The sequence below is a fragment of the Falco biarmicus genome, chromosome 2, assembly GCF_023638135.1.
Source record: "Falco biarmicus isolate bFalBia1 chromosome 2, bFalBia1.pri, whole genome shotgun sequence".
NCBI lineage: Eukaryota > Metazoa > Chordata > Aves > Falconiformes > Falconidae > Falco > Falco biarmicus.
The window spans coordinates 80,588,761-80,608,250 of record NC_079289.1 but is presented as its reverse complement, the minus strand read 5'-3'; the positions used below and the strand labels follow the sequence as shown (position 1 = coordinate 80,608,250).

At 45.0% G+C, this 19,490-nt stretch overlaps 1 protein-coding gene across 1 annotated transcript in view; it reads right to left on the bottom strand.

Moving 5' to 3' along the window:
* Positions 1-5,971, bottom strand: part of PDXK (pyridoxal kinase) — a 51,578-nt gene extending 45,607 nt beyond the window's left edge. Inside the window, exon 1 of the mRNA XM_056327478.1 lies at positions 5,610-5,971. Coding sequence (XP_056183453.1) covers positions 5,610-5,702 — 93 coding nt within the window. The 5' untranslated portion in view covers positions 5,703-5,971. The remainder of the gene's footprint in view (positions 1-5,609) is intronic.
* Between the last annotated feature and the right edge of the window lie 13,519 nt (positions 5,972-19,490).

Genomic DNA, 19,490 nt, shown 5'->3' with positions numbered 1-19,490 from the left:
CATACATTAAAATTTATTTTGCAGTGTATCTTAAAATCCTTTTTTCAGCTTTTCAACTGTAAGACAACCAACCTGTGGGAACATCTCCATAATTTCTGTATTTTCATGACTGCATTTTCTGTCTTTTCATTACAAAAGCTTATTTAACAAGCTGCCACCATTAAGTGACTTGTAGGAACACTTACGGATACTACTGTCACACACTTAGATTGATCTCAGATGATGATGGTTCAATCAGCCCCACACTCTATTACAGACTCTGCTCAGTCCTGCTATTTAGGGACCACTGCACATCAGCAGTCCCAGCTGGACTTCTTTTAGGCAGGTTGAAATTACTCTAGCTTTTCAAATTGATTATTTTGCATTACTTTTGCTTTAGTTGTTGAACAGATTTCTGTAAAAAAAATTTATGAAGAAATTTGAGATCTCTTACTTTAGCGTTCTACATATATGCAAACTAGTACTGTTAAAGTAAAAGTAAGACCCCGGTATTTTTCCCAGTTCTTTGTCTCAGTATAGTCTGTCTTCATGCAGTCTTAAGAGCTGAAAGAGTGACACACACACACTTTGTGTGTTTGTGCGTGTCTTTTGAGAAATACTCCACTTTGTTGTCTCTCAGTCCTGACCCACTCCCCTTTCACATTACCATACAGGTTGAAAATCCATCTCCTACAATCTTCTCAGAAAAAGTTCTGACAGTACATCTAAGCTCCTGAATCAATCTGAACAACAGTTTCTGGAAAGTTCTGTTAAAGCCTTTCCCTAGAAATCCAAACTGCCAGGTGCAGAACCACCTTGCTAGGACCTTTTGGATAAGTCTCTTTCAGGGCCTCTTCTTGCACAAGGTATTCACTGCAACTTCTGCATCTAAATATACTGGCATCCACATAATAAGAAAATGCTGTTTACATAGTTATAAATAAGCCTTCCCAGAGGGGTCATGAGTTTTGGGTTTTTTAAAATTCATCTGTCCCTTGTTTATCTTTCTCACAAGAACAAAAACACAGGCAAGGAGGAAAATCATGCTTCCGCAAGCTTCATTTGAACTATGAATCAAGAGCCACTATTCTTCATTCAGATATGTACTTTAGGACAATCTTTGGATATTACAAAGAACAAATACTTTTATCTTTGTATTTATTTTCTGTTTAAGGGTTAGGCTTTGTCAGCCTTTGATCTGTAACAAAAATAAGGGCTACCCAGTAGGCACATTTCTTACTGTTACTTTGTAAACACTTTTGATTGATTCATCCTTCCTCTGACTGATGTAATTAACAGAAGTAAGTTTTGAAACAGAGCAAGCAGTCAGCTTAAATAAGAGGTATTATTTTTCTACTTCTCTTCCTGTAAAATACTTAATTGGTTTGATTACATTTTTCAAAACAAAAAGAAAAAAGCCTCAAACTTTTTTGTTAGGGCAGCAGATAATTATTAAAGATAGGTTGATACTGTTTTGGTCTCAGCACATGAAAGCAAATTATACCTTTGGCCAAACAATGCAGTTTAAAACTACCCTTAAACATCAAAGAAATTACCATCTGTGCTGATCAAAATTGTTTTCCCATCTTTTTCACAATGAAGGAGATAAAAAAGTAGGCTTCCTGTTTATTTTGCGAAAGAATAAATGAGGACTAATCTAAGAATGAGAATGATCCGCCCTTAATACCTGAACAGACAACTATTTCCAGTCACCTAGGGGTAAGGGGTGGGGGGGTGGGGAGGAGAGGTGGCAGGGCAGAGGGGTGAGGTAAGAAATAAAATCATTGAACAGATTTCAATAGGCCATCTTGTCCTGTATTGTAGAAGCTATTTATGATAGCATCCTACAATTCAGAACAGACAATTTCAATCTCCAGACCCAAATAATTAATGGTATTTTTATCCACGCTTTTAGCTCCATCTTCAAGATAAACAGATATAAAAAGAAGACACAAATTAAACAGTAAAAACAGAGACAAGATTTTATCAAATTCTGTGTTAGGGCAGACAAAAAAAAACCCCACAACCCACAGAACAACAGAATATAATCATGTTCCATTAGCATTATCAAACAAGGTAAGAACAGAACTCTCTGGATATCATTTTTATCTAGACATAAACAAAGATCAACAGTCTCTGTCTTGCAGACAGGAGTATAATCTAGCCCAGTGGCAACCAAATGCTAATGTCCAGTGCCAGGTGAAATCAGCTGGGGCTCTCTCTTGTCCCTCCCTTGTACTTTCAAACCTCTTTCCTGGAAACTTATGGAGGCCCAAAGAACAGAACACACAGACCAAAATACTCATTCACAAAAGCTGATACTATGATGGGTGTAGTATATGAATTTAAATTCATCTGCCTACCAAAATTTTCTTGATGGTCAGAATTAAGTACCTCTGCAGAACAGAAATGAGCTTGCCCTTGTGTATTCACTCTGTGGTTTGAGGAGGACTGTAACTCTGCTTCCCAGTACTGCACCCTTTATTTATGGTCACATTCTGCCTACCTAGAAGGTGGGGCAGGAAAGGCAAGTTAAAATTATATTTAAAATTAACAAATAAAGAGGTCCTTCTAAGAAAGAAAATGCATACGATGGACATAATGTTGAATACCATGGTGAAAACATAAATTTTTATCTTATCTCATAAAAACTGTGATAACTCTTAGTTGAGTAGGAGAAACATTCTTTGGTGTTTTAAAATCATTTATGTGACTGACAGTGGCAGCTCCCTACATTAATGTACAACCAACTGCTCTTCCTCTCTTAAATGCTGGAAAAATTCTAAACCCTTGCCTGGTATCAAAAGCTGCTCAGGTTACATGGTTGTGAAATAATTTCTGAGTATTTTAAAAATAATTCAAAACTACCTTCAGAACTTTCAAAGAGATAGTAAAACCATGCAAGTAAAAACTATTTAAACCCTTGGCAAGGCAGAATCCAGAGCACAGCTGAGGAAAGTTCACTTCCCAGCATTTTACTACCTGGGAAATCCAGGTGCATGTTTCCTCTAAGACCTATTAGTTAATCTAGAATCTCAAACTACTTTAATGTCTTTTAACCTGAAATGGCGTAAAGGGTTCTAATATTTCTCACTCAGTTATATTACTTCCATTATTATAACTGCTCTAATATATGACCTAGCTCTTGTTTGCTGTGTTTGCTATCTAGAAAGTGTTTACCACATACTTCGCAGAGAAAGTCTTCCACACGCTTACTTTTTAAATACTTCAGCTTTCAGTGTAATGGAAGCCTGACAAAGCAAAACCATCTGGTTAAAAAAAAAAGACATTAGAATTCTCTGCTGTGCACATTGATACGCTGGCTATTGCTAGTAATTAATAATAATATCATAGATTTCCACAAAAGATCAAGTTGTTCAAACACAACTGATGTTTTTGCAGAAGTCTAAAACAGCAGATGAAACCACGTCTGGTTTTCTATTTGGATGTTGCTGTCCAAATGCAGATTCCTGAACTGTTCTGTCTGGATTTCAGCCCATCAGACCTCACATGCACACACGCACACAGACACATATCTACATACATCTTGCCTTGCAAGCTCCATACTGATGAGCTCAGAAGGAAGCTTCATTTAACCATTCAGAATTTGGTTCAGAAGACCAAAGTATAAAAGAGAACAGGAAATAACATAAGCACACCAGATTTGCACCCATCCTCAAGACTAGCATCAGGTTTCATTTTTATCTATATTTAAAAAAAAATAAAGAGTCTCAGGTTTGTAAATCCTTTCCTTGTTTCACAAAAACAAAAAAAAGAAAAAGAGTTTCACTTTGTGGCAATTTGCTACGTCTGATGTTCTAGCAAAACCAGGGTTTAAGTAACTTTCTAGAAAGCACAGCTTCATTAAGGGTTGCCTACATACAGGTTTTTCAAGCGCAGCCTGTAGTGATAGGGGTTCAGTTGTTCCCCAGCTATCTTTTCCCCCCCCTACCCCAGCAAGTTCTTGTTATGCTATACACTGAAGAACATTACACAGTGTGAGTATGATAGCCTCCTTAAACAGAACCCAGCTACAACATCAACAGGACTTTTTAACTACAATAGTATTGCATAGCATCACAGACAAGGAACTAAAGACACTTTATAGGAACCCATTTGCCAAGTCATACGAGACCCCCATACAGAGACCTCAGATGCCACTGAAAGGTTGAGTTACAGAAGAGTAATCAGAACCTTTGACATGGAATTAAAATGTGTATGAATAAAAATAGTGTTTTAAGAGAATTCTGGAATTAAGTACCACTGTGTGCCCTTCTGCTACCACAGAACAGCTGGGGCAGGTGGGGGCAGGGGGACCACAATTTAGAGACCATTCAGTTAGGAAAGGAGGGACAGTTGGCCTGGAGATCGTGACCACCTTTCAGGAACACGTCTCCATACACACAGATTTTTCCACAGCACATAGATTTCATATGTACATTGCCCTTTACCATAAACTAATTATCAAGAGATTTGGTTACATTATAATTGCCTGGTGATAAGGGGGGTGGGTGGGTGATGTTGGCTTGTTGCAGGCCTGGTCTCAAGGGCATCATTTATCAGTGTACCATCTCTTGTGTCTAGTCAAGCGAGATTACACCATTGTTCGTCAAGCATGTAGCAAGATAACCAATGTCACAACACACTGCGTTCCGGCAAAGAGATTCTTAGACAGCGAGCTTCGTACAGTCACGCGTGTGTCAAGGAACAAAGCCCTCTCGATGGTAAGGCCCCAAATTAGCCCCTCACAACACAGACACTTCGCAAGAGAGAACAGCAATACGTGCAAAGGCTCGCCCCAGCGCACCCCGATGTTCTCCTTTCCCACCATCGGCTAGACCTTAGCAAGCGGCTCTGAAGTCAGCACTCGCCAGCCACGAGGGCCAAGGTCCAGTTATACCCTCGAGCCCCAGCCCACACACGCTAGCTGCTCCGGCCCGGCCGTGCGCAGTCATTAAAGGGTCCTTGTACTTAGTACCGCTTCCCTCGGTCCTCAGAGCCCGAGCAGCGGGGGGTTACCCAGTTCCACCACCCACGGGGGCTTGTGGGGGGCTTCGTTCCGCACCAGCACAAGGCCACCGCTCCCCCAAGCCCAGCGCCCCGTCCCCGGCGGCGGGCACCCACACCGGCGCTGCGGCCGCCCGCTGACAGCGGCGGTGCCAACCCCCTGCCACGGCCGGAGCACACGCCGCGGCCACAGGCAGGGCGCCCGCAGAGCGCCGCAGTATGCAGCCGAGCACGCCCGCCAGCAGCGCCCCCAGCCCCCCGCCCTTTCCAAGCCCGCCCGCCGTACCACAGCCTCGAGCCGGCGGGCAGATGCAACGAGGTGAGCGGGAGCCGCGGGCCCTGCCGTACGGAGCCGGCGGGAAGCGCGGCCGCACCGACCGCGGCTCGCCGGGGAGCGCGGAGACCCGGGACGGCCACTGCCCCCGGCTGCCCCCGCCCCAGCCCCACGCTCCGCACCTCGGAGGGCGGGAGGGGCGCCCGGCTCTCGGCCGTCCTCCCACCTGGCCCCCCCGCCCGGCGCCCCCGTCACACCACCTGCCCGGCTCCCCGCGCCGCCCCGCAGAGGAGCGGCAGCGGAGCGGAGCGGACGGCGGCGGCGGGCCCGTCCGCACCCGCCCAGGTACCTGCAGGGGGAAGGTGGCCGCCTTGTTGCCCACGTAGCCGCGGACGACGTGGCTCTGGATGGAGAGCACCCGGCACTCGCGCTCCGGCTCCATGGCTGCGCCGCCCGCCCGCGCCGGGCCGGGCCGAGGTGGCGGCGCCGGGAGCAGGAGCGGGGGGGCGGGGCGCGGAGGGCGTCACGCGCTCGCCCTCCCCTCCTGTCACACACACCCCCCCCGCCCACAGGCCCACCGCCGCCCCGGGGCCGCCAGGCGATCGGCGCGGGCTCCTAATGGCCGTCTCCAAGCTCAGCGGGGGGCGGCCGCCGCGGCGGGGCAGGGCGGGGGGCGCGGCGCCCCGCGGCGCTCTCACTGCAGGTACCGCCGCGCTTCCGCTCCCCCCCCCGCCCCTCTCCGCGTCGTCGTCACGCGGCCCGCGCCGTCACGCGCCCCAGCGGCCGCCCCTCCCGCACTCGGCGGCGCTGGTGTCCCAGGCGCCATCGTGCAGCGAGAGCGGCCCCCGCCCACAGCGGCACGGCCGCGACGTCGCCCAGCGCTCCCCGGCACAGGGGGCCCCGTACGGTGGCCACCGCAGCCACCTGGGACGTGCTCCCACGTGCTGGGCCCCACGTCCCTTCCAACAAAACCCACGTGGGGTACCCACGGCCCCCTCGTATGGACACCCTTCGCTCAGTCCTGCAATCACACCGGCCGCCGTCGTCACCTGCCTTGTGCCCTCGCTCAAGCAGGCTTCCAGTGCCTGTAGGTTGGCCTGACGTTGGCCTGCGCGCACAGCACTGGCCACCCAGTCCTCCTGCGCCTCCCATGCTGTCCTCTAACAGCCTGGCCTGCGGCGCTGGCCACCCGCACCTTCCCCACAGCGTGCTGCAAAGCCAAGGGCAGCACTCGTGTCCCACCTGTGCTACAGCTTCCCCTCCAGTGTTCAGAAAGCCCGGTGGAGCTATGGATGCCAGAGACAGCCCCACACAGAGCTCTGTGGTGGCACACTGGCCCAAGCTGCAGGTGCCCTGACAGAGCACCACCCTCACAGCTGGGTTTTCAAGTGAGTGCAATTGTATGGTATTGACAAAAAAAAGATCAACCCTTTGGAGGGCTGCCAGAGTAAAAGAAGATGTATGTGTTGGCTGCCAAGTGCTACAATACATCAAGACTCAGCCGAGATAGGACTTCATAATGTGTTTGGGAATTTCATCTTCCTCTGGCTGTTTGTCACTATTGACTGTCACAGGTTCAGTCAAAGATCACAACAAGAAATTACGCCCGATGCCTCTTGTTCTTCTTTGTGGATAGCTTTAAATCGACTCTCGAAATAGCACAATTATTTCTCAGCAACATGAAAGAATATTTTCTTCCTCATGAGTAATCTGTTGGAAAATGATGGAACATGCTGTTCTCTTTTCTGTCATCACTCCAGTTGCAAAACTTAGGGCTTGTTCTAGGCTGGCCTTACTACTAACAGTTTCTTCATCACATATAAATGTAGGTGTTTTCTTGAATTGTAGAAATTGGTGCATCTCTGTGAAATATAGCGCCAGAACAATGAATCATCTGTACTGTGTATGCTTCAGCTCCAGCATTCTGGGAAAACGTTACAAAACAGCATTTCACACAAGGAGGTTGTCTCAAGGGGGCACAGGTCTGGATGGCAGAGTAAGCCAGAAGAATTGGAGAGAGGTGTATCTTGGGGATGTGATCTTCCTCAGTTTCTGGTCACCCATCTCCATTCTTCATCTCCAGGCTCCATGCCTGCTTTTCTCCACGCAGTCACTCTCTGCATCCCTCAGCTACAGGGTCCCAAGTCCTACTCCTCTTCCTCTCATCATCTTAGTATTCTTAGAGCCAAAGCTGCTTGCCAGGTCTGCTACCTCATTCACATTCCCTTGCATCTCTTAACTTTTTGTGCCAATCTTCCCTGAAGAAGGAGGGATTGCCTGTGCTAGGCACATGTAAGAGAAGTTTCCAGCCCTGTTTATGCTTGACATTTGACATAAACAAGTACAGAATGCACACACTATGAATAAAAACTTGCACATGCAGTAAGCTGTATGCCACATACATGTGCTGTTCCCATGATGCACATCCAAAGGACACAGCCTGTTCTGCAATACATAACCTGTACAAGATACACATAGCAAGCAGTTAACATGAAACCTACTTACAACTAGTTCATTCAGCCTGAAGTCCAACCACTGTTTTTTGTTTAATAGCAATTGCTGCTTGTGTCCTGTGCTTTTCAAGGGAGCAGCTACTGCATATTATTTGGAACAGTGCCTCTACTTTGCTGCTCTTAAAGCCTCCACAGACACAACACAACAAGTTCTGAAGTGCTGTTACCCTGTGTTTTTCCATATCTTTTGATACACTGGAGAAAAATGTTTTTTTGGCCTTCCTCTAGTTTGGAGGGCAATTGTTGAAATACAAATTTTATCCTTTTTCCCTGCTTTTGCTACCTTTCCTAGCAATAGGACTTAATGCTTCACTTTGACCTTTTAAGCATATAATATACATACTGGCATATGTCCCTTTTGGGAATGACTCAAGAAGATCTACCTTGTGTGTTTCACAGTGTTGTCAGGTGAGGCTGGGCCTCAGTAAAGACAGAGTGCAGTGACATTAATGGTTTGTCTCTGCAGTGCCTATGCCAACAGTATCTTTCCCTTCCTGATAATGATACACTGTCCAAAGAAGATGCCAGGAAGTGTTCTGGCATTTACAGCTGTTCTTTCTAAAAATTGCCCAAGCATGTCTGACATTCTCACTGGAGCAAGTTTCTGCCCCAAGAAGGAAAGCACATCTCAAAAGTTTATTAATGCTTGCCCTTAGGTTTTGTATGGCTGCTACTCCGGCAGCTAGTAGACCACATAGGCAGAGCAAGGAATAGGCTCAAGGAAGTCTCACGTTGCAGAGCACAGCTGATACCAGACTGCTTGTCCACCTGAAGTGAGGAAACTATAGCATAGGTAGCAATCATAGAATCATTTAAGCTGGAAAAGACCTTTAAGATCATCAAGTACAACAATTAACCTTCCATTTCCAAGTCCACCACTAAACCATGTCCCTAAGTGCCACATCTACATGACTTTTAAATACCTCCAGGGATGGTGACTCAACCACCTCCCTGGGCAGCCTGTTCCAGTGCTTGACAAACCTTTCAGTGAAGGAGTTTTTCCTAATAATCCAAACTGAACCTCCCCTGACACAACATGAGGCCATTTAATCTTGTCCTATTGCTTGTTACTTGAGAGAAGAGACCAAGAGCCACCTCGCTACAACCTACTTTCAGGTAGCTGTAGAGTGATTGGGTCTGCAAGAATGATAATGCTGAGGTCCTTTGCAGGAAGGGAGGAAGGGTGAAAAAGCAGAGCTCTGCCTTCCTCTGCAGCTGCTGGGAGTGAAAGAGTATTTGTTACAAGGGAACACATGCTGAAAAATTTGAAGTCTTTTTCATGGATTAAGGAGTAGAACTTGCATACACAACCAAAAGTAAGCAAGATAAGACTCAACAGTAAGGTTAAGACTCAACAGCATTGAGTCCCAATATTTTTCAAAATGTGGGGGAACCTATATGTCTATACACTAAAAAAGTTGCCACAAGAAAAACAAAGGCCATAGAAGAATTCTTCTTTCCTTCCAGAAAGCAGCTCATCTACATGTAAGCACCCAGTTTCTAAGCAGTGTTTTATTACAGACTTCACCCTATTTATTCTTTAACAAGTCAGGCCCCTTCCTTATAAAAAAAAAGAGTGTGTCTCAGAAAAAAGTGAAGCTAGACTTCAAATACGTAGTCATCATGCATTCTATTATGCTATCCTCAGCCCTATTCTGCTTGAAAAAAATTAACTCCTGGGTACTCCTTGAAATCTGGGGATTACTAGGACTATTCAAAGAGTGAATAACAATGTATGACAAAGGACTTCATTAGGAAAAAAGTAAAAGGCAGGGGAGGTTAGATCAAATGTAGCAATACAGAAGCTTCCTACTACAGCTGATGATGTAGTACTACTGGGATGATACCTTCTCAAGCTCCTGACCTTGCCACTAGACTGTGCATGGAGTATTATGATTTATTTTTTAAGGTAACCTGACCTCTCAAACCAGTTCTCCTTGGTCAGAGCAGAATATTTTCTGGAAATCATGAATTATGAGTAGAAGATTATCATAATTTGATCAAGAGAGAGGATAGTCAGAGAAACCAGTTTATCAACAACCAGCAATGTTTCTTCCACAGATGTTCTTTGTTCCTCCTATGCTCTCCTACAGTTCCCCTAAATCCTTCTCACATCTCCTCCACTCCTTTGCTCAGCCTGTCAGTGCACCAAAAAGCAATGCACCCTGTGGCAGACCTGAGGCAATAATACACATGACAGTTGGCCAGTCAGCAGCCCAGGAAGATACAGATCTTTACCTACCTTCTTTGCTCCTGGGTGGACAGGACAAAGATCTTTATGGGTCATGTGTTGCACAGGCTGTTGTCTTCCTAGGTCTGCGTTGTTACCCTTTGGAATTCCAGCTCACGATGCATGAAGAAATTGTGAGATTACAGTGAGTAACAAGCTTAACATGGGTCAACAATGTCACAATACTGCAATAAAGGTAATCACTTTTTGGCCTGCATAAACAATATAGCCTGCAAGACATTTGAAGTAATCTTTGCAGCATAATCAGCACTGGTAGGATCTCTGGTGGAGTACTGCAAAGATTTTGGAATGGCATTTCATTCAAGATGAAGCAATGTAACAATGCAAAAGGCCATAAGAAGGATCCAAGGCTCAGGGGACAGAACCTAGGAGGAAATGGTTTCTTTAGCTTAATGAAAGCCCAACTCTAATCACAGCCTAGAAATACATATCACACGGAGCTACGAAGGACCAGAAGGGAATAAACTGATGTCCATAATGAAGGGCTTACCTCCATTACACAGAGGATTATGAAAACCGCAGGAAGAGACTGCTTTGGAAGAGTGATGAGTTTTTATCTTCAGTTTCTTTGTTTTTCCATAACTAGTGGAAGACATACTTTTGTAAATGTCGATAGCTGTATTTAAGTTTGTCTTGGAACAGGGGACCGAGTGTGTTAACTACCAAGGTCTCCTGAAGTTCAGATCTTCAATATAAGCACAATAGAAAAGATATGGAGCTGCTAAGAATATGACACACTCCTCTTGAGAAAAGGTGCATAGAGAGAGGGTCTTAAATCAGATCTTGTAGATTGTATATGGATTCTTTAAACCATAGACATCAACAGAAAATAGGTCAAGGTTATGTAAAAGTTGTATGAGTAGCCTCTCCTTTTCTCAGCAAGTCTTCAAGGTGGCAGAATTGGATGACCAGAGAATAATAATTGAATCATAGAATTGTTTAGGTTTGAAAAGAACTTTAAGATCACCAAGTCCAACCATTAACCTAGTACTGCCAAGTCCACCACTAAACCATGTCCCTAAGTGCCACATCTTTTAAATACCTCCAGGGATGGTGACTCAGCTGCTTCCCCCTCCCGGCAGCCTGTTCCAATGCTTGACCACCCTTTCAGTGAAGAAATTCTTCCTAGTATCCAAACTGAACCTCCCCTGGCACAACTTGAGGCCATTTCCTCTTGTCCTGTCCCTTGTTACCTGGCAGAGGAGGCCAATGTGCAGCTGCCTGCAGCCTCCTGGCAGGGAGTTGGACGGAGCCAAAGGTCCCCCTGAGCCTCCTCCTCTCCAGGCTGAACAGCCCCAGTTCCCTCAGCTGCTCCTCATAACGCTTGTGCTCCAGACCCTTCACCGGCTGCGTTGCCCTTCTCTGGACACGCTCCGGCACCTCCATGTCTGTCTCTGTTGTAGCAAGGGGCCCAAAACTGAACACAGGGTTTGAGGTGCGGCCTCACCCGAGCCGAGTACAGGGGGACGACCCCTTCCCTGGCCACACTGTTTCTGGTACAAGCCAGGATGCTGTTGGCCTTCTTGGTCACCTTGGCACACTGCTGGCTCGTGTTCAGCCGGCTGTTGATGAACACCCTCAGGCCCTTTCCCACCAGGCAGCTTCCCCGCCACTCTGCCCCCGCCTGTAGCGCTGCGCGGGGTTGTTGTGAGCCCAGTGCAGGACCTGGCGCTTCTCCTTGTTGAACCTCATGCAATTGGCCTCGGCCCATCGGTCCGGCCTGTCCAGATCCCTCTGCAGAGCCTGCCTGCCCTCAAGCACATCCTCACTCCTGACCGACTTGCTGTCACCTGCACACTTACTGAGGGTGCACTCAATGTTCTTGTCCAGGGCACTGATAAAGGTATGAAACAGGGCCGGCCCCAGTACTGAGCCGTGGGGAACACCACTTGGCTGCTAACTGGGTGTAACTCCATCCACCACCACCCTGTGGGCTGGGCTGTCCAGGCAGCTTTTAACGCAGCGTAGAGTGTGCCTGTCCAAGCCATGAGCAGCCAGTTTCTCCAGGAGAATGCTGTGGGAGACGGTGTCAAAAGCTTTACTAAGGTCTAGGTAGACAATGTCCAATGGTGGACTCTCCAGTCAGAAGACCATGTTTATTTAAGGTACTGATTTTTGCTGGTCAGTTGAATGTTCACTAAGACAGAATGTAAAGTACCAATTTATCACTGTAATAATAATAATAATGAAGTATTAGCAGTATTAGAGGTCAGAGGGGGCCAGTATTCTTGTTTCGCAGCAAATTTTCACTTGGCCTTTATTAAAATAATTGACTTTGTCAGGAGTTGTCAATACTGGCAGTGAAGGAGCCATTTTTTCAGCTAAAGGAAGCAGATTGTTGAAAACTGATCTTGCCATCAAAGCTGTTCTGCATGGGGGAATTAGAAAGGCCATTCTAAACCCTTTGACAGACAAGTAGGGCTGCTGTGTCTAGTACAAAAAGAGCACCCATCAGTGCTGTTTCTCCAAAACCTAGCATGAAATAGAACTGCAAACTAGCAAGGTTGATATGCTGTCAGCTTTGGTGAAAAAGCAGCCAGCAGAAAAATTGTTGGACTTAAATCCATATTGACTCCACTAGCAATTATCATGCAGAGAACAGTACTCATAGATGCCCCAACTTCTTTAAACAGAATTGAGAGAAACAGTCCTCATAACAGGCAGTAAATAATGAAAGTGATATGTGTAATTCCGTACTCCAGATCCAATCATGCAAACTGCTGGGTGCTCCCTTCTCTTATAGCCTTTGAAATTTGCAGAACAAGGACCTGTACAATCTTTCCCACACCCCAGAGGAGCCTACTGCTGCAGCCATTTAAAAAAAAAAAAAAGTAATTTTATGTATTAAGAGATGACATGATCAGAAGAGTAACAGTGGGTATTCACTCTCTTACACCTTTGACTCAAACCTGTTCTCTATCACTGCCTTGCCGAAGCTCCATATATTCTGAGCATTTTTGCAAAATGGGGCCTCAGGGAGGAGATCACGCAACCTATCAGTTTCCAAATGTCAGGCCTGCTCTTGCAATTCTTACATCAATTGTTTTATTGAAGTAAATGGAACTGCTCCTATGAATAAGACACAAGGGGCCAGGTGTCAGGCTGAGAGAGAGGCCAGCGATAACGTAGTTCTTTTTAAAATGCTGTATGACTGTCAGGTGTCACGGTTGTACAGCACTGTATAGCATGGCATTCTTGATCCTCACCTCCTTTAGAAACCTAAAAATATACCTCTTTTGTAAAAAATGCAAGACCACTCAGCTGTGAAATTCTAAGAGAAAACACCCCTTACACTGTTACAATTCCCAATAACTGTACGCAAATATTTTGGTTAGTGCTGATGTCTGCACATTTTGGTTCCAGTGTCCATTTAACGAAATGGTTGATATTAATCAAAAGGAAGCAGAAGGCTTCCTATGGGGGGCTAAGGGAGCTACAGTGCCTAGGATCAACTTGCAGTTTTGTCCTGTGCTATAGTTTTGTCCTGTGGATCCTCAAGATCCAGTCTTATTGCACTTAGTATCTACTGCCTAGTACTGGGGAAGAGTAACTTAGTATTATAAGGAGTTTAATCCCAGTTACACCTTTTTGTCCTTGAATAACCATACACCAGCATTAATGAGTTAGCACAGCAAGTGCACACAAGTCTTTGCCAACCAATGTATTTCTAGCAGCAGACTGATACCCTGTTTTGCTAAGCAGAGGTAGGAGATGCAAGCAGTTATGGTGCAATATAGTACAATGTGGCATGCAGTCGTGATAAGAGCTTTAGAGAAATGCATACAGATGTTTTCATTTTGCTTTTGCTTCATTTTTAAGGCATTTGGGAGGAAAGGGTGAAGGAATTGGTGTAGTATTACTTCTTTTTTTATACGTTGCTTTTAGTATTTTGATTGCACAGACACTTCTGTGCCTGGGTTTTAATATTTAATTTTGACAACTGTTTGATACAGATTTTGGATCAGAAATGCCTCACTATGTATATTTATTTTGTAAAACATGGTAACAGCTGGAAAAGAACAAGGCCTTTCCTGGCAGTGGGAATAAACCTCTCAGTCATGAACTGCATCTCTCAGCAGTTTGTCCTCTGTGTGTCTTGCATCACATGCTGTCGTCTTGCAGTCATGAGTCACTTGCTTCATCTCCCACAGCTCAGGGATATCGGCTTGGCAAAGCTACACAGCTTATTCCCTGGGGAAATGTGCACACAAAGCAGTGGGAAGTCAGGCTGCTGCTGTGCTCGGAACAGAACAGATTTGCATTTGAGTTCAAGCTGCAGGGAGTACATGCGAAGTTGACTAATACTGTATCTATTTCTAGTCCTGTTACCTGGGTAATGTAATTTCATTTTGTTCTTTTACTTCAGTGGTTACAAAAAGATTTTCTGCTTTAAATTAACCTTTAAAAATCTGAATGAAATACAGGAAGTTCAGAAACAAACTATGTAATTTTTCCAGTTAGCGTCTTATAACTAAATAGCAAAATAGTGAAGATACAGGACAGATTTCAGGAGTCTGAGAGACGTTAGTTCTGTTTCAGGCTGGACATTTCTTTCCAATTTGCTCTTGCCTTTGTCTGTGTTATTAGGGGACAGTTCTCCCCACTATTGTAGCTTTGACCATTGTGACTAGTAGCGGTGCGTAACCTATGTAGTTCTAAAGGTCTCCTTCTTAGTACAAAAGTATAATGGTAGGATGAAATTACCAGACATTAGTGGGACCAGAATTTCAAACCACACTTTCATCAGGAGTTTCAGAGTGATCCTAGGTTTGCTAGATTTAGTGTTTACTAGTATATTACTGGTTTAGCACCCGTTTAGGTACCTAAAGAGAGAGAGAGAGAGAGAGAGAGAGAGAGAGAGAGACCTAACACCATCCCATCTCCACTCCTCCAGAACTGCAGTTCACACATATAGCCAGATTTACAAAAAATCAGAGAAACATTAAACATTTGCTTCCATTCTTGGAACATGAATAATGAACAGTTATTTCTGGGAATCCAGCTTAAGATCCTCTCAACAAATAGCAACAATTCAAAGGCAGTCCCCCAGAACTCTAGCAAAAGTAAAAGGATAAAATGAGAACCTAAAACTTAGAGCCCATTAGCATAACATGAGCAATGAAACTGTGTGCAAGCCACAGTATCTGGATTCAGGCTTCTGGAAAGGGAGGGCCAGAAAACAGAACGCTGTTTTGGACTCATTTCAGTCCCTCAACTAAGTGAAAGCAAGATGCTTTATACAAGATTATTTCTTACGAGCACCTTTCATCTTCCTAAATTTGGTATTCTGGAATTGAAGGAGAGAAGAGAGAACTTTTTACATAAAAATTGCCAACCAACACAGTGAAAAATATCCAGCAAGATACTGGTAGGTTTGGTAGCAAAGGTATTTTTTCAGGACAACCAACCACCTCTACAATTAAATAAGCTAAACCAATACAGAAAAGATATGAAGATTGCATGAGATAAATGGGCAAAAACTAAAAGTTGCCATCTGGTCCTGGCAGATACGTGAGCTGCCTATCATCATCATCAGTTCCCTGGCCAGTTACACATCATTGCCCATAGCTCGTTAGAAATAATCAGCAAAAATGTCTGTATCATATGTAAGCCCTAAAAGTGCCAGTGGTCAATGACAAATTCCTGTGCTTGGCATTAGAATGCAATCCACTACTTCCTACTCTTGGCAAGCGAATGTGTTGGAGTTCAGCCCTCAACAGCTAACTTGGTAGCTTGTGGACATCAAAAAACACTTTCTTCCCATCTTGCTATAAAGGGCTCCTGTATGGCTTTCTATGGGAGAAACAGTGGGCACTCTGCTCTCTGCCAGTCTATTTGAAGGCAGCGATGACTGATGAATGAATGATTCCCGTTCTTCCTTTCAAAGGGATTAATGACAGGGGAAGACTTGAGGGCTTTCTTTTCAGAAACCAAATTACTCTGTGGCAATACTCTGCAGAGACAAGCACACATTACTGGATTATTAAAGTGTTTACAGTTTCAGCCTTCATTTTGTAGCAGATGCCTCCCAGATGTTCACCATAGAGGTAAAGCCTATGAAAACATGGGTCGAGGCTTGAATGAGAACTGCTCCCTAAACTGCGTGTGGAATTCACTTCCCTGGAAAGCCTAACTCTTGGCGCTTCCACGTTTTTCACAAATCTGTCTCAAAGAGGTAGGATGTAATCAGGGATTGTCTCAGGATGTAATCAGGGATTCTCTCCACATCCCCACTACTTTGTAAAGAGCAAAATTCCCTCACAGAGAACTGTTTTAGTACTGTATCCTCTGAGCAAGATCACAGAGAAGGGTCCAGGCTGGAGCCTGACCAAACCTTCATTAAACTAAAGCTTTTAACAGCAGAAGGAGATTCTAAGAAATTGTGCACCCAAAAATCTTACTGGACCTTGGGAAGAAGTCTGGCTTTTTTTGTCTTTAAGAAGGTCTTGAACTTCAGTTTGAGTCTTTTTCCTCTTAATTTAATTCTTTGCCTTTCTGACCTTGTACGTGTATTTTTGTGCTGAGTATTGCATTCAGCATGGTGTTAGCACTCTTAGTCTTCCGGGAAGGTGGACCATAGAAACAGTAACAGCAGCTTTTCACCAACAGACCTTGCAGGAATGCAAACAAGAGACGGTTTCCAACACTGCAGAACTTGTACCCACAGTCAAAACCACACAGTGAGCGGAACGCAAACCTCCCAGGGCTTTACTTTGATTATGCAAGACAAACATCTGAAAGAGAAATGTAAATAAGGAACAGTTTAGCCTAGGAACTGTGTAACTGCACCGGGCTACACATTGTATGTGGAGTCTTGTAAAATGCTTGTGCTGAAGCCATTGGAGATTTTGTTGTTTTTTTTTAAAAAAAGCAACTCTGAAATTGACCAGTGTCTGCTAGTATTGAATCCAATACACTGTGATATTTCAGAAGAATGGCAGAAAAATCCTAAACAAAAGATGTTACTAATAAGTGCTCTGTTACACAAACAAGTTAAACTCCCCCAAAGAAGTCAGCACACAACTGATTGTAGGAAAGATTTTGAGCTTCTGCCTTAAAGCTCTTGTCCAAGATAAAATGTTCAGAAGATTTCTTATGTAGAAAATAATCTCACCAATGCCTCCTTTAACATTTCTGGATTTTTTTCTGGTGTGGGGCCAATATCAGAAAGACAATATAGAGGTGCTAAAACCTGAAGCCTGCCTCTCAGAAATAAGGAATATAAGCAGCTCTACAGAAAACAGCCATATCTTTTCTTGAAAGTAAATTTCTGTAAAATGATGCATCTTCCAAGATGAAATTAATGTAAACATGCTTCTAAAAACAGGTTTTGGAGGTTCCTTAAATCCTTTTTTAAAAGGCTTCCTAAAAACCGAGATTTTTCCTCTCCTGTGTCTAAAACACATGCCAATGAAGTGGCTGTATTAAGGAAACCACTGCACAAAATGGTATTAAAATGGTATTTTGACCACCTCTTGGATTTTATTTACAGTAATTAACTGTACTATTTGCAAGATGTTGCAGCATTTTACAGATGAAATATTTTTGCCTCCTCAAAGTGGTTGGTGCTTTTACACATACAAAATGCTTGATTTTTGGTTCTACAATAGAGAATACACACTCACTGTAATTTCAGGGATAAGAGGAAAAAAAAAATCTTTCACCTTAGAATTGTAGTATAGTTTAGGTTGGAAGTGGCCTTTAAAGGTCATCCAGCCCAACTCCCCTGCGATGGGCAGGGACATCTTCAACTAGATCAGGTTGCTCAGAGACCCATCCAGCCTGACCCTAAATGTTTCCAAGGATGGGGCATCTACCACCTCTCTGGGCAACCTGCTCCAGTGTTTCACCACCCTCATCATAAAAAATTTCTTCCTTATATCTAGTCTAAATCTACACTCTTAATTTAAAACCATTTCTCCTTTTACTGTCGTGACAGGCACTGCTAAAAGGTTTGTCCCACTCTTTCTTATAAGCCCCATTTCAGTACTGAAAGGCCGCAGTTAGGTCTCTGCAGAGCCCTCTCTTCTCCAGGCTGAACAATCCCAACTCTCTCAGCCTGTCCTCACAGGAGAGGTGCTCCAGCCCTCTGATAATTTTTGTGGCCCAACTCTGGACCTGCTCCAACAGGTCCATGTCTTTTTTATGTTGGGGCCCCCAGAGCTGAACGCAGCACTCCAGGTGGGGTCTCAGCAGCACAGAGTAGAGGAACAGAATCACCTCCCTCGACCTGCTGGCCACGCTTCTTTTGATGCAGCCCAGGACACGGTTGGCTCTGCAAGTGCACATTGCCAGCTCATGTCCAGCTTTTCATCCACCAGTACCCCCAAGTCCTTCTCCAGGGCTGCTCTCAATCCATCCATACTCCAGCCTTGTATTGATACTGGGGGCTGTCCTGACCCAGCAGCAGGACCTTGCACTTGGCCTTGTTGTGAGGTTCACATGGGCCCATTTCTCAAGCTTGTCCAGGTCCCTCTAGATGGCATTCCTTCCCTCAGGTGTGTCAACTGCACCACACAGCTTGATGTTGTCTGCAAACTTTCCAAGGGTGCACTCAATCCCACTATGCCATCGATGAAGATATTAAGCAGTGCTGGTCCCAATACAGGCCCCTGAGGGACACCACTTGGCACCGTCTCCACCTGGACATCAAGCCATTGACCACTGCCCTCTGGATGCAACCATCCAACCAATTCCTCATCCACTGAAGAGTCATCATCATCTGCACCTCTCCAGTTTAGAGAGAAGGATGTCGTGGGGGACTGTCAAAGACCTAAATGAGTCCAGAGAGATGACATCCTTAGCTCTTCCCTTGTCCACTGATGTAGCCACTCCATCACAGAGGGCCACTATGTTGCTCAGGTAAGACCTACCCTTGGTGAAGCCATGCTGGCTATCTTGAATCACCTCCCTGTCCTCCATGTGCCTTAGCACAGCTCCTAGGAGGATGTGTTCCATGATCTTCCCAGGCACAGAGGTGAGGCTGACAGGTCAGTAGTTCCCAGGGCCCTCCTTTCTACCCTTTTTAAAAATGGGTGTAATGTTTCCCTTTTCCCGGTCACCAGGGATGTCACCTGACTGCCGTGACTTTAAATATCATGGGGAGTAGCTTGGCAACTACATGAGCCAATTCCCTCAGGACTCTGAGATGCATCTCATCAGGTCCCACAGACTTACATATGTTCAGCTTCTTCAGGTGGCCACAAACCTGATCTTCTCTCACAGTGGGAGGGACTTTTCTCCCCCAGTCCCCATCTTGTGGTCCATCCACTTGAGAGGTGTGGAAAAAGAGGTTGCCAGTGAAGACTGAGGCAAAAAAGGTAAGTACCTCAGCCTTCTCCTCGTCTGCTACCAGCTTGCTACTCTGGCTTATCGGAGGGGGTATGATTTCTCTGACCTTCTGGCTGACATACCTGTAGAAGCCCTTCTCTTACCTGAGTGAGAATTTAATTTTGGATACAACCAT